General features: G+C 51.5%; 1 protein-coding gene across 1 annotated transcript in view; it reads right to left on the bottom strand.

Moving 5' to 3' along the window:
- Positions 1 to 12,746, bottom strand: part of STK10 (serine/threonine kinase 10) — a 137,658-nt gene that overhangs the window by 58,142 nt on the left and 66,770 nt on the right. Inside the window, exons 5-7 of the mRNA XM_055285244.2 lie at positions 5,564 to 5,636; positions 4,383 to 4,577; positions 3,424 to 3,505 (exon numbers count right to left, since the gene is read on the bottom strand). Coding sequence (XP_055141219.1) covers positions 3,424 to 3,505; positions 4,383 to 4,577; positions 5,564 to 5,636 — 350 coding nt within the window. The remainder of the gene's footprint in view (positions 1 to 3,423; positions 3,506 to 4,382; positions 4,578 to 5,563; positions 5,637 to 12,746) is intronic.

The following is a 12,746-nucleotide window of genomic DNA, read 5'->3' as shown; positions in this document are numbered from 1 at the left end:
CACGTGCTGAGGGCAGGGACAACGGGATTTCCTGATAGATGAGCTGGGAGTGTGGAAGAAAGAGGAGCAAGGGTGCCTGCATGGTTTGGGGCCTGAGCCACTGAAGTGTGGAGCTGCCATCGGCTAAGATGGGAAAGCCAGTGGTGCAGCATGTCGGCAAAAAGATCCAAGTACTCAGCGTTCAGTGTGAGATGCCCACTGGACCTCCGAGAAGTAAGCAGCTGGATGCGGGCCGAGGCATCGAGCTGGGAGTGCTGTACGCTGGGTGCGTGGAGATGGAGGGAGGGCCCTGTGCACTCTCACACTAACGAACTGGGCCAAAGGGGGGCGAGCAAAGGCAATGGAGAAGGAGAGGCTGATGACCAAGGGTGTGTGGAGGCCTGGAGGTCGAGTGCAGACGGGAGGAGGAGGAGATCCATTGGGCTGGTGCTGTTGATGTGTTCAGTGAGACAAACACCGAGGCTGACCCTCACAGAAATCGCTGACGACCTTGACAAGAGCAGCTGTGATAGAGTGAACAGGTTTAAGAGCAAATTCAGCCAGTATCTACTCAGCACCTCATATGTGACAGCTGTGGTGTCAAAAATGTTACATAGAAAATCTCATTCACTCACACAATTCAGTGCAGCCAGCATTCTCTATATCTTACAGATGAGGAAACTGAGGCACAGAGTGCGAACCAAGCAGATTCTGGGTGGTGGGGGCGTGGTGTGTCTGATTTCAGAGCCTGGTTACTAACCACAACTTGGTCCAGGCCCAAAGAATGTCTGCAGGAGTCAATGAATGAATCACAAACCAATGGGAGCGTGAATCACTCCACCCAGGGCGGGGCACAGGGAGACGTGAGAGCCAGGCACTTCTTGGAAGCAGGCAGACACCCTGAAGGCTGACAGCACTAGAGTGGGGGGCTGGGAAGCCAAGACCTGGGCCCACCTCTGTCACTCAAAGCCATGCGGCCTTGGGCCAGTCACCTCCCTGCTCTGATCCTGGTGTCCTCCCCTGGGGTGGTAATGCCATGCCCACCCTCTCTCACTGGAGAGGAAAAGGCACATGGGTGAAGCCAGCAGCAGCACAGGCGTGAAAGGTGCTTTATTCATCTCCAGAGATCGCTCCTGTGTTCTGCAACCCTTTCTGTTGGACGGTAAGAATCCTCTGGCAGGACATTTTTTCCAAGTATGGAGCGGAAATTCCTGGCTGAGGCTGCAGCTCCGGAGCTGCCATGTGGGGATGGGGGACAGCTGGTCTCTCCGTGGAATGTCCTAGAGGCCGGATGTATCAGGGCAGGAGGTGCCTCTTACAGGAAACAATTGGCCCCAAGCGGCTTGGACAGTGACAGCAGCCCCACTCGACCCCACCCACTTCAGGGGGCCCCAGCCCACTCCCCACAATACCCAGAAAATGAGGCCTTTGGGCACTCCAGAAATTTGCTTTCAAATACATTATAGAAATGTAAAAGAAACAACTGTGACCCCCCTACCCCCGGCAGTAGATAGACCCCATTTTGCATTCCGGTTCTTTTCATTTTTTAAAAAACAAATACATCAGTTCTATGCATCAAGCATTCCCCGAGCACTGTGCTTAAGAGTTCAGCTAAGCGCTTCATAGTACCTCTTCATTTAATCCTCACAACCACCCAGTAAGGGGACTGCTGCTATTCACTCCCATTTCAGAGTGACAAGCAAGTCACAGAGAGGTTAAGCCATTTGCCCAGGGGCTCACAGCCAGTAAATGGCAGAGCTGTCGAACCCTGGACTTTCCCGCCCCAGCTCACACTCATAATAACTAAGCTTCTACCCCAGAAGGATGCATAGTGGCTCAGAATGCCGACCACAGGCCCAGTGCATGGCACACAGTAGGAAGCTGGGAAAAGCTGGGTGAATACAAAGACTCAAGTGCCTGGTGTGGCGCCTTCCTCCCCTTCCTGCCACCGCACCTCTAAGGCTGTCATGCTGAGGGCAGGACCGGAGCCGACACGGCAATGAAAGGGCAGCCCTGTTGCATCACCCAGGCCCATTCCTCCCCCTCTTCCATCAGTGGCAGTGACATGGGGACACTGGTCGGCAGATTTGCAAATGACCAGGCAAGTGCTGTGCACAGCCCTCAGAACACTGCTGTGAACACACCGACCTCACCCAGCCTCCAGCCATGACACCCTAACTCGAGGCATGGGCCCAGGCAAAGGATGGCTCACAGCTCCCTCCACTAGTTCAAAAAGCTTCAAGGAAACCATTATCCACCTGCCCATTCTAAGGCAGTACAGCCAGCTAATGAGATGCTCAGAGTCTCCTGATCCCGCACCCAGCAGCCAGAAGGCAGAAGGACCCTTGTAAACGGATGTCGGATGCTGTGTCTCCCCTAATGCACAGATAAAGCCCAGGACCTGGCTCTGGCCTGCAAGGCCCTTCAGGACCCTGTGTGCAGAAAATAGCACGGCAAGCTTCAGAAAGGGCCGCTAACAAGGTCGGATCCTCAGCTGGTCTCTGCAAACTAGGAAAGGGCTCCCACCATTAACTAATAAGAGTGGCCCGCTCTGCCCAAACTGTTCTGCAGACAATATGGCTTAGGTGGAATACCTCCTTTCCTTCTAGAGTCTGGAACTTTGGACTGTGCCAGGCAGGGGGTGCTTATGTGACCACTACCCACTAAAAACCCTAAGGGGCTTCCCTGGTAGACAGCACAGAGAATTAAGCTGTCCTGGTGACTGTACTGGGAGAGGGCCCTGGAAGCTTGCACCTGGCTCCCAAGACCTTTTCCCACGCGCCTCCTCCTTGGGCTGAGTTCTCTCTGCGCTTTTGCTGTCCTAAGTCTCCTGTGGGGAGAGAATATGCTGAGGCCAGGTGTTCTCCTAGGGAACCATCGAGCCTTGGGATGGACGCCCCAGTGCCTCTCTGCTCTCATCTCCCCTCCCCTGGCCCCTGTGCTCCTGCTCCCCCGCCTCCCACCCCACCCCCTGGCTCTTCCCAGCATGTGTGGAACATGCTGCTGTCCCAGGCCTTTGCCTCCTCTCTCTCTGGGCCAGTGGCCTTGCTCCTTCCCTTCCTGTGGACATCTGCTCACCCAGAGAGCCCTTCCTTATCCTCCCTTACAACAGCCACTCCCAGGCGCCCCAACCCCGCACTGTGGATCTCCTTCCGTGGCACTGGCCACCCCCTGCCATGCGCACACACTTGCTTATTTGCCGCCTGCATCCCCACTGGAACATACGCTCCATGAGGACAGGGTCTGGGTGGCTTCGTTCCCCAAGGCACTACTCCCAACACAGAGCTGGCATTCAGGAGGTGCCTGGGGAATACCGGGAGGACCGACGAACAGCTGTCCATGCTGTTCCCTGGGCGGGGTGAGAACACGCCCGGCGTCCGGGTCACTGGTGAGTTCATTAGGCTCCACCCTTCAGGGAGCAGAGTGGGAGGAGAATCCACTCACCTCCAGCAGCTGCGCGGCGCTGGGTCGGGTTTCTGGGTTCTTATCCAGGGCTACCTTCAGGAAGTCACGGAACTCTACAGACCTGGGAGGACAGGCGTCAGAGGTAAGCATGGAGGAGGCAAGAGCAGAGACAAGCCCCCCACGTCACAGACTCCACTGTCCCAATCATGCCCCTCAAAGGACAGAGGGAACTTTCACAAGCTAAAACAGTGACAGGGCCTACACGACACCCTTTTCATCATGGACATCACTGTCCAGATGGGGACCCAGACATCGGAGAGGAGCAGGGACGTGCCCAGGCCACACAGTGAGGAGACTCCGCAGTGCCGGGATTTGAACCTAGGCCCCCGATGTCCCACCCAGAGTGTGCCATGTGGCTCCTGCAGCTCAGCGAGGGCTCCTGTTCCCCAGTGGGAGCCAGCTTATTTGGGTGACTTGGTTTGCTCTGGTGAAGATCTCATGTCAAGTGCACAGAGGGGGCACGGTAGCTCACGCCTGTAATTCCAGCACTTTGGGAGGCCGAGGCAGACGGATCCCTTGAGGCCAGGAGTTCAAGACCAGCCTGGGCAACACAGGAGACTTTGTCTCTACAGAAAATTAGCCAGGCATGGTGGTGGATGCCTGTACTCTCGGCTACAAGGGAGGCTGAGGTGTGAGATCTCCTGAGCCTAGGAGGTCGCGGTTGCAGTGAGCTATGTATGACTGCACCACTGTACTCTAGCCTGGGCAAAAGAGTGAGACCCTATCTCAAAAAAAAAGGAACACAAAGGGACAAAGAGGCACGAAGGGCCTGGGGGACTCAGAAACGCCTGAAGACCCCCAGGCCCCAACCTCTCCTCTTGGGGCTAGCAGCACCAGGAGAACCCTACCACTGCACCTCCCCAGCCCCGCCCACCACATATCCCAGCCTTAAGCCCGGGGCAGGCACCCGGGCAGGTGGCCCCGCCCCTGCCCCTCACCACTTAGAGGGCGTGAGCAGCGTGGGAGGGTCCGACTTGGCGATCTTTAGCAGGACCCGCATGGGGTTGAGCTCGTGGTGTGGCGGCTCGATCTGGGCCATCTCAATCAGCGTGATGCCCAGGGACCAGATGTCGGCTTTGTAGTCGTAGGGTGTGTCCTTCATGGTCTCACACATGACCACCTCGGGGGCCATCCTGAACCAACCAAGGGACAACATAGGGCTAAGAATCTGGCTTTCACAGGTGCTTCTTGGACATTCAGGGTCAAGGGCCACCACGAGCCACTGTCGGGGTTGGCAGCACTCCCGAATCATGATCTGCGTGACTTTGCATCCCACTGTCTTCCTTAGGACGCTCTTCCACAGAAAAACGCCTCCACGCGGCTCCCCGCCACGTCCTGCTGCAGTTCCGATGCCTACCGCGAGATGGCAGCAGCCACCCGGAACACAGAGTCCTGGGGAGGGGGCGGGTGGGAGCGGAGGGGAAGGTGCGGAGCAAAAAAAAGGGGCGTGGAGGTGGGTGGGCGAGAAGACAACAGCACAGAGAGAAGGAGAAACAGGTATAAAAGGGGGAGAGAGAGAGCAAGGGTGAGTAACAAGCAAGCAAGAAAGGAGCCCAAACTCCACAATGGCAAGTAATGCACATGAAAAAATTGAAAACAAGGCAAACAGAGAGTAGTCAGGCGTGAAATTGAGTGACAGTGTTTTGCTTTTAAAGTAATAGTTCTGGAAAAGAAGGAAACACGACAGACTAGAGAAGTCCAGGGAGACTTCACATGACGGTAGGAATTGAACTTGTACTGTTCACCTTCACGGCCCCCATCCCCGGCCCTCAATACATACGTGGTGAATAAATCACAAACTGAATCCTGTTTTAGTGATTCTAGTTCAGTTATTAATGGAGTGCCTTCTATGTGCACCATTTCATTTCATTCTCACAGGAGCCTTATTAAGTAGGGGCCATTATATCCCTAATTTTATGGATGAAGAAACTGAGGCACGGGAAAACTAAGCAGCTTGTCCAAGGTCACACAGCTAGTAAGCCACGAGGCTGGGCGTGTGCCCACAGGCTGGCCCGGCACCCCTTGTCTTCCGGACCCTCTCTGTCTAAAGCGCCTGGTAGGTCACCTTGGAGAGTTTTAACATCCAGTCCATTCCATTTCCAGAAGCTACACGACTCACCAGTAAGGCGTGCCGATGAAGGAATCTCGTTTCTGTAGAGTCTTCAGATTCTTGGCAGACACACCAAAGTCAGCTGCAAGACAAAATCTCAGATAGCGTTTTCCACGGACATTCCTCCACCCATAGCCCTGGGGTAAAAGCCAGGGATGTGGACTGAGGGATACACATTCCAAGTCGACTAACAGATGCCATTTTCTATCTAGCAAATTCGAAATTATTAAAAATGTAAGAGTATCTGCTGCTGTGAGGAAGTACTGAGATGAACACTTTCCTCCCTACTAACAAGAGCCTGCACTGGCGAGAGCCTTCAGGAAAGCAATTTGGCAATAAATAGCAAGAACCTTTAAAATATCCATACCATTTTAATCCAATAATTCCAAATCTAGGACTCTGCCCTAATGAAAGTCTTAAATTTAAAAAAAAAAATGCATAATGATGTTCATCAAAATCCCATTATAATAACAGTGCCACTGTAAAATTATAAAAATAGTGACACACTAAAAACAACCATAATTGCTTGGCTATCAGGGAGTGATTTTAAAACTTTTTATATAGATTAAGAAAAGTGGAGGCCAGGCAGGGTGGCTCACGCCTGTAATCTCAGCACTTTGGGAGGCTGAAATGGGCAGATCGCTTGAGGCTAGCAGTTTGAGATCAACCTGGCCAACGTGGCAAAACCCAGTCTCTACTGAAAATACAAAAATCAGCCAGGCATGGTGGTGGATGCCTGTAATCCCAGATACTTGGGAGGCTGAGGCACAAGAATCGCTTGAACCTGGGAGGTGGAGGCTGCAGGGAGCTGTGATCACACCACTGCACTCCAGCCCAGGCAATAGGGCGAGACTGTCTCAAAAAAAAAAAAAAAAAAAAAATTAGCCAGGTGTGGTGGCATGCCCCTATAGTCCCAATTACTTGGGAGGCTGAGGTGAGAGAATCGCTTGAACCCAGGAGGCTGCAGTAAGCCAGGATTGTGCCACTGCACTCCAACCTGGGTGGTATTTATTACTATTTATTAATTAATTTATTTTTTTTTTGAGATGGGAGTCTTGCTCTGTCACCCAGGCTGGAGTGCAATGGCGAAATCTTGGCTCACTGCAACCTCCACCTCCCAGGTTCAAGCGATTCTTGTGCCTCAGCCTCCCGAGTAGCTGAGATTACAGGCATGCGCCAACATGCACAGCTAATTTTTGTATTTTTAGTAGAGATGGGGTTTCACCATGTTGCCCAGGCTGATCTTGAACTCCTAACCTCAGGTGGTCCACCAGCCTTGGCCTTCCAAAGTGCTGGGATTATAGGCGTGAGCCACCGCGCCCGGCCTTATTGATTACTATTTATATTACTGTAAAAGGTTAAGTGGGGAGAAGGGTGATACACAGTTGAATATATTGTCTGGTCAGAATTATGCCCCTCTCACCCCAAAAAAGGGAAAAATACACACTGAACTGACTTGGAGGAAATATACCACACTACTTAAATGGCTGTCTGTGGGTGGTGAGACTTCCACAACTTTGCTACGATAAACGTGTATTATTTGCAGGACTAGCAAAAATAAATGAATACTTTTTTTTTTTTTCATGACAGAGTCCACTCTGTCACCCAAGCTGGAGTGCAGTGGCGCAATCATGGCTCACTGCAGCCTCAACCTCCCAGGCTCAAGCATTCCTCCCAAGTAGCTGGGACTACAGATGCCTGCCACCACACCCGGCTAATTTTTGTATTTTTTGTAGAGATGGAGTCTCCATGTTGCCCAGGCTGGTCTTGAACCCTGGGCTCAAGCAATCCTCCTGCCTTGGCCTCCCAAAGTGCTGGGATTACAGGCGCGAGGCACCAGGACCGGCCAGTAAGATGTATCTGGCCGGGCGCGGTGGCTCACGCTTGTAATCCCAGCACTTTGGGAGGCCGAGGCAGGCGGATCACGAGGTCAGGAGATCGAGACCACGGTGAAACCCCATCTCTACTAAAAATACAAAAAATTAGCCGGGCGTGGTGGCGGGCGCCTGTAGTCCCAGCTACTCGGAGAGGCTGAGGCAGGAGAATGGCGTGAACCCGGGAGGCGGAGTTTGCAGTGAGCCGAGACTGCGCCACTGCACTCCAGTCTGGGTGACGGAGCGAGACTCTGTCCCAAAAAAAAAAAAAAAAAAAAAAAAAAAAGATGTATCTTTACTCCAACACTGTCAGTCTTTCCTCACACACCCACTGCTAAGAGAGGAATTCAGGGTTACCAAGAGAAATGTTCTCCAGGGCTCCTGCCTTCTGGGGCAAAGTTTCATCTTGACTGAAAAGTAGATTCAGGATGAAACAACACTTTGAGAGAACCTGGGATGCTCCATTTGAAACTCCCTGAATGGAATTTATGAGGGGTGTCCCCTGCTAGCTGATGGCTGCCTTTGGACAATTCATCCCAAGAAGCTGCAGCATTATGACAACTTCAGGCCACCCCGGGGCACCTGTGCCTGGTCTTGAAATGAGCTGTATCCAGGAGCCCCTTTCAGACTCGCAATTTGAAACAAGGAGGCAGCACAATGCCAAGAGGCTGGGCCTGAATATGGGAGAACTTGGTTCCAGCCTCTGCTCTTCTGCTTCACTGTCCACTCACCCATTCATTCAGTGCTCCATCACCAAGCTCCATCAGGAGCGAGACACTAGCTGGGATCAGAGAATACAATGAGGACCCTCGGGGAATCCACAGTTTAGTTGGGGGAGCAGAGAGTAAGCAAATAAACAAACATCTACTCCTAACATTGGAAAGTGTTGGGAAGACAGGACCGTGGGGCTACTCGAGAGTGCACAGTAAGGGGTGCGACCTCGAGGGAACAGTCATGGAGGTGGAGGGAGGGCTGAGGGCCTTGGAGGAAGGACAGTTTTTTTTTGTTTTTTTTTTTGTTTTTTAGAGACGGAGTCTCGCTCTGTCGCCCAGGCTGGAGTGCAGTGGCGCAATCTCGGCTCACTGCAAGCTCCGCCTCCTGGGTTCACGCCATTCTCCTGCCTCAGCCTCTCCGAGTAGCTGGGACTACAGGCGCCCGCCACCACGCCCGGCTAATTTTTTGTATTTTCGTTTTTTTTAGTAGAGACGGGGTTTCACCGTGGTCTCGATCTCCTGACCTCGTGATCCGCCCACCTTGGCCTCCCAAAGTGCTGGGATTACAAGCGTGAGCCACCGCGCCTGGCCGGAAGGCCAGTTTTATTCAGCATACTCTAACTGCACATCTATTATGTGCCCAACACTGTTCTAGGCACAGAGATGAAAGCGACCAAGTCCTGCCTGACATGCCACATGTTATTCTCGTGGTGGAGACAGGCACCTGGCAAAACCCCTGGAATGCCTGGCAGCGAGAAGGGCCCAGGGCTGAGAAGGCAGGGCGAAGAACATAGTGCTGGGGCGTGGGGTGGGGAGCTACTTTAGACACAAACTCAGGATCTGGGGGAGGTATTTCCAGGCAGAGAAAACTGCAAACAGACTGGGAGGCAGGAAACAGCAGGCTGGAGGGACCAGCGGGGACAGGACACAGCCTGGCCAGAAGGAGGTGGCTGGAGGTGGAAGCAGATAAGGCAGGAGATGGGCAGGGCAGTTACAACGCCTCTGACCCTCAGTTTCCCCATCTGTGACACGGGGGTGATACCACAGAACCATTGCGTAGGTTTTCCTGAGGATTAAATGACAAACGCAAAGCACTGTGCTGCAAGGCCCACACGTGGCAAAAGTGAGAAGATGGTGATTATTTCACCGGCCCATGAGCCAGTCCAGCCTTTTTCAGGCTGGGGCAAGGCTGAGGCTGAACTAAGACCCCCCCGCCACCTCCTAGGAGTGGTCAGGAAAGCTGGCTTCTGAGCCCCAGTTAGTGCTAACTGGACAGCAGTTGCTATATCAGGGGACAGTCTGGCCAGCAAGAGGGGACAGAGGGCCCTCGGCCTCCTGAAGTGGGACCAACAGGTGCTGCAAGTGAGGTGGAAAAGCAGGAAACCCAGGCAGACCCCAGCTCTGCTGATGACTCTGGCGGGCGGCATCCCTGGGCCTCCAGGGTAAGAATGGGAAGCTGGCCCCACCTTCCTGCTGGGTCAGCCAGGCCCTGCTGTGGGCCTGGCTCCCCTGCAAACACCACCAAGGGCTGCCACATCATCCCATCCCAGGAAACCTTTTGGGAACAGTGACTGCCTCTCAGGCCCAGGGTGAGGATCCCAGAAGGTGGCCACTCCCCCACCATAGGCCCTGCCGATCCCTTCCTGAGAGGAAAAACAGAAACCACCAACGTGCAATGACACACCGTAGGTCCCCAGGGCCCCCCTCAGGCACGCACCAGCCAGCTCTTTGGGTAGCTGCTACTTCCCCTTCTGCCCCACACGATGGGGCCCAGATGGGAGAGTGGGGCAGCCCCACCTTGCAGCCCAGAGAACTGAGCCTGTTTGCTCCCTGCAGAGTTTATGAGGGAGTGTCCCTTGACAGCTGATGGCCGCCCTTGAGCAATTCAAACGGGATTTTCACCATGCAGTCTCTTCTGATGAAAACACTCCCCCTTCTCCTCCCATTTTAAAATGTATTAGAGACAAGGGCAGCAGAGATAAGGGAAATCTCCCTTTCTCGGCTGTAATTTCCATAAAGAAAGAGATCATTTCTGCTGTGGCCACAGTTGTATCCCTGGCACGTTATCTGGAGCAGGAAGCACTCAACAGGTTTATCGAATGAGCATGCTCATGAATAAATAGACAGAATTTGCTAAAATGCCTTTACTCATATATGTAAAAAATATAACTGGGTTTTAAAAACTTGTTTGCCAGCAATTCTATTTGTAGAAATCCATCTCCAAAACCAGATCTAAAATATATATGGATGCTTATAAAAGCAACAGCCAAAAAGAATGAAAAATTGGAAATAATCCAGTGTTGCCGGAGCTTCGCTGCTGAATGCTTAGATAAATTGCGGTTCACCCCAGCTACGAAATAACATGGAGCTCTTAAAAAGAATGAGGCTGCATTTGTATGGACTAACTTGGAAGTTCCTCTCTAATACATTAATACATGTCCCAAACATGCTGCTGACTGACTGATGAGTCTTATAAAATGATCCAAGTGCAGGTACTCCAGTAGAAGGTTATCTTTAAAAGAATGACATATGCATATTGTGTGTACATGTCTGCACGCATGTGCATACACACACACACACACACACACACACACCGGTCTGGAAGTCTGCACATCAAACTTAATGTTCATCTCCCTGGAAGTGGCATTCTGGTGGAGGCAGTGCACAGAAGGGACCTTACTTTTTTTTTTTTTTTTTTTTGAGACAAGAGTCTCGCATGTCCCCCAGGCTGGAGTGCAGTGGTGTGATCTCCGCTCACTGCAAGCTCCACCTCCCAGGTTCACGCCATTCTCCTGCCTCAGCGTCCCAAGTAGCTGGGACTACAGGCACCCGCCACTACACCCGGCTAATTTTTTTTTTTTTTTTGTATTTTTAGTAGAGACGGGGTTTCACCATGTTAGCCAGGATGGTCTCGATCTCCTGACTTCGTGATCCGCCCGCCTCGGCCTCCCAAAGTGCTGGGATTACAGTTGTGAGCCACTGTACCCGGCCAGGACCTTACATTTTTCACTTTATACACTTTTATTCTTTTTTTTTTGAGATGGAGTTTCATTCTTGTTGCCCAGGCTGGAGTGCAATGGCACGATCTTGGCTCACTGCAACCTCCGCCTTCCGGGTTCAAGCAATTCTCCTGCCTCAGCCTCCCAAGCAGCTGGGATTACAGGCATGCGCCACCACGCCTGGCTAATTTTGTATTTCTAGTAGAGACGGGGTTTCATCATGTTGGTCAGGCTGGTCTCAAACTCCCGACCTCAGGTGATCCACCTGCCTCGGCCTCCCAAAGTGATAGGATGACAGGAGTGAGCCAAAGCGCCCGGCCCACTTTTATTCTTTAAAATGTTTTTGATAGAGTGTATTGTTTCTATGGTTTAAAAAACTGAAATGCATATGTAGCAAAGTTTTTTGGTTTTGTGGGTTTTTTGTTTTTTCTCTATTAAGTAAAACCCAGTAGGGGCCAGGATGTGGTGAAAAGAGAATTGCACACTGCACTGGGGGGTGTGTCAACTGGTAGGACCAGCACGGAGGGCATGCCGGCTGCAGAATGAACAAAACCCCGAGTCACTGCACACACCCAGCACTCTGCTTCTGAGAATTCCTCTTCAAGGTATGTTACAGAAAGAGACTCAAAGATCCATGAACAAGCACAATCATCGCTGCATGACTTCGTGAAGAAGATGATAAACCTCATGAGAAACCCAAGTATCCAATTCAGGGCTTTCCTCAGGGCTCTGATAGGTAAATTACATTTTGTGCCTGTGATGGGTACAAGGAAAACACAAAAATAATCATGTTTCTGAGGAATCTTTAAAAATATGGAGGAATACGCTGATATTCAATGTTAAAAACCAGACTAGGAAACTGTATATATATATAATGATCCCAGTTTATCTTATAAAAACTAATATTGTCACTGGACACGGTGGCTCATGCCTGTAATCCCAGCACTTTGGGAGGCTGAGGCGGGTGGATCACCTGAGGTCAGGAGTTCGAGACAAAAAACAACATGGAAAAACCCCCTCTCTACTAAAAATACAAAATTAGCCAGGTGTGGTGGAACATGCCTGTAATCCCAGCTGCTCAGAGGCTGATGCAAGAGAATCGCTTGAACCCAGGAGGTGGAGGTTGTGGTGAGCTGAGACTGTGCCATTGCACTCTAGCCTGGGCAACAAGAGCAAAACTCCATCTCAAAAAAAAAAAAGAAAAAGAAAAACTAATATTTACTGAGAACTTACCACATGCATAGCACTGTGCAAAGAAACTTATGCATATCATCTGCATATCTATTCCTACACACATCATTTATATCTATGACCCTTTAAGGCAGGGGAAATTATGACTCTCATTTTACAGATAAGGAAGCTTAAGTTAAGAGAGACTAAGTAACACACAGAAGGTCACCCAGCTGTGCTCTTTCCCACTATCTGATCCGACTTTTCTGCAGACAAAAAAAGACTTGGAGGGAAGCCCACGGCGAGTGGTGGTTTATTCTGGCAGGATTAGCAGGAAGTTTAATTCTCCTTTTTGTGGGTCTTATTCCAAATTGTGTACAGGACTCTAGCTACTCTCGTGTGTGTGTGTGTGTGTGTGTGTGTGTGTTTTCTGATT

The sequence above is a fragment of the Symphalangus syndactylus genome, chromosome 7 (assembly GCF_028878055.3).
Source record: "Symphalangus syndactylus isolate Jambi chromosome 7, NHGRI_mSymSyn1-v2.1_pri, whole genome shotgun sequence".
NCBI lineage: Eukaryota > Metazoa > Chordata > Mammalia > Primates > Hylobatidae > Symphalangus > Symphalangus syndactylus.
The sequence above is the reverse complement of the archived record's forward strand: the minus strand, read 5'-3'. Positions and strand labels throughout refer to the sequence as shown.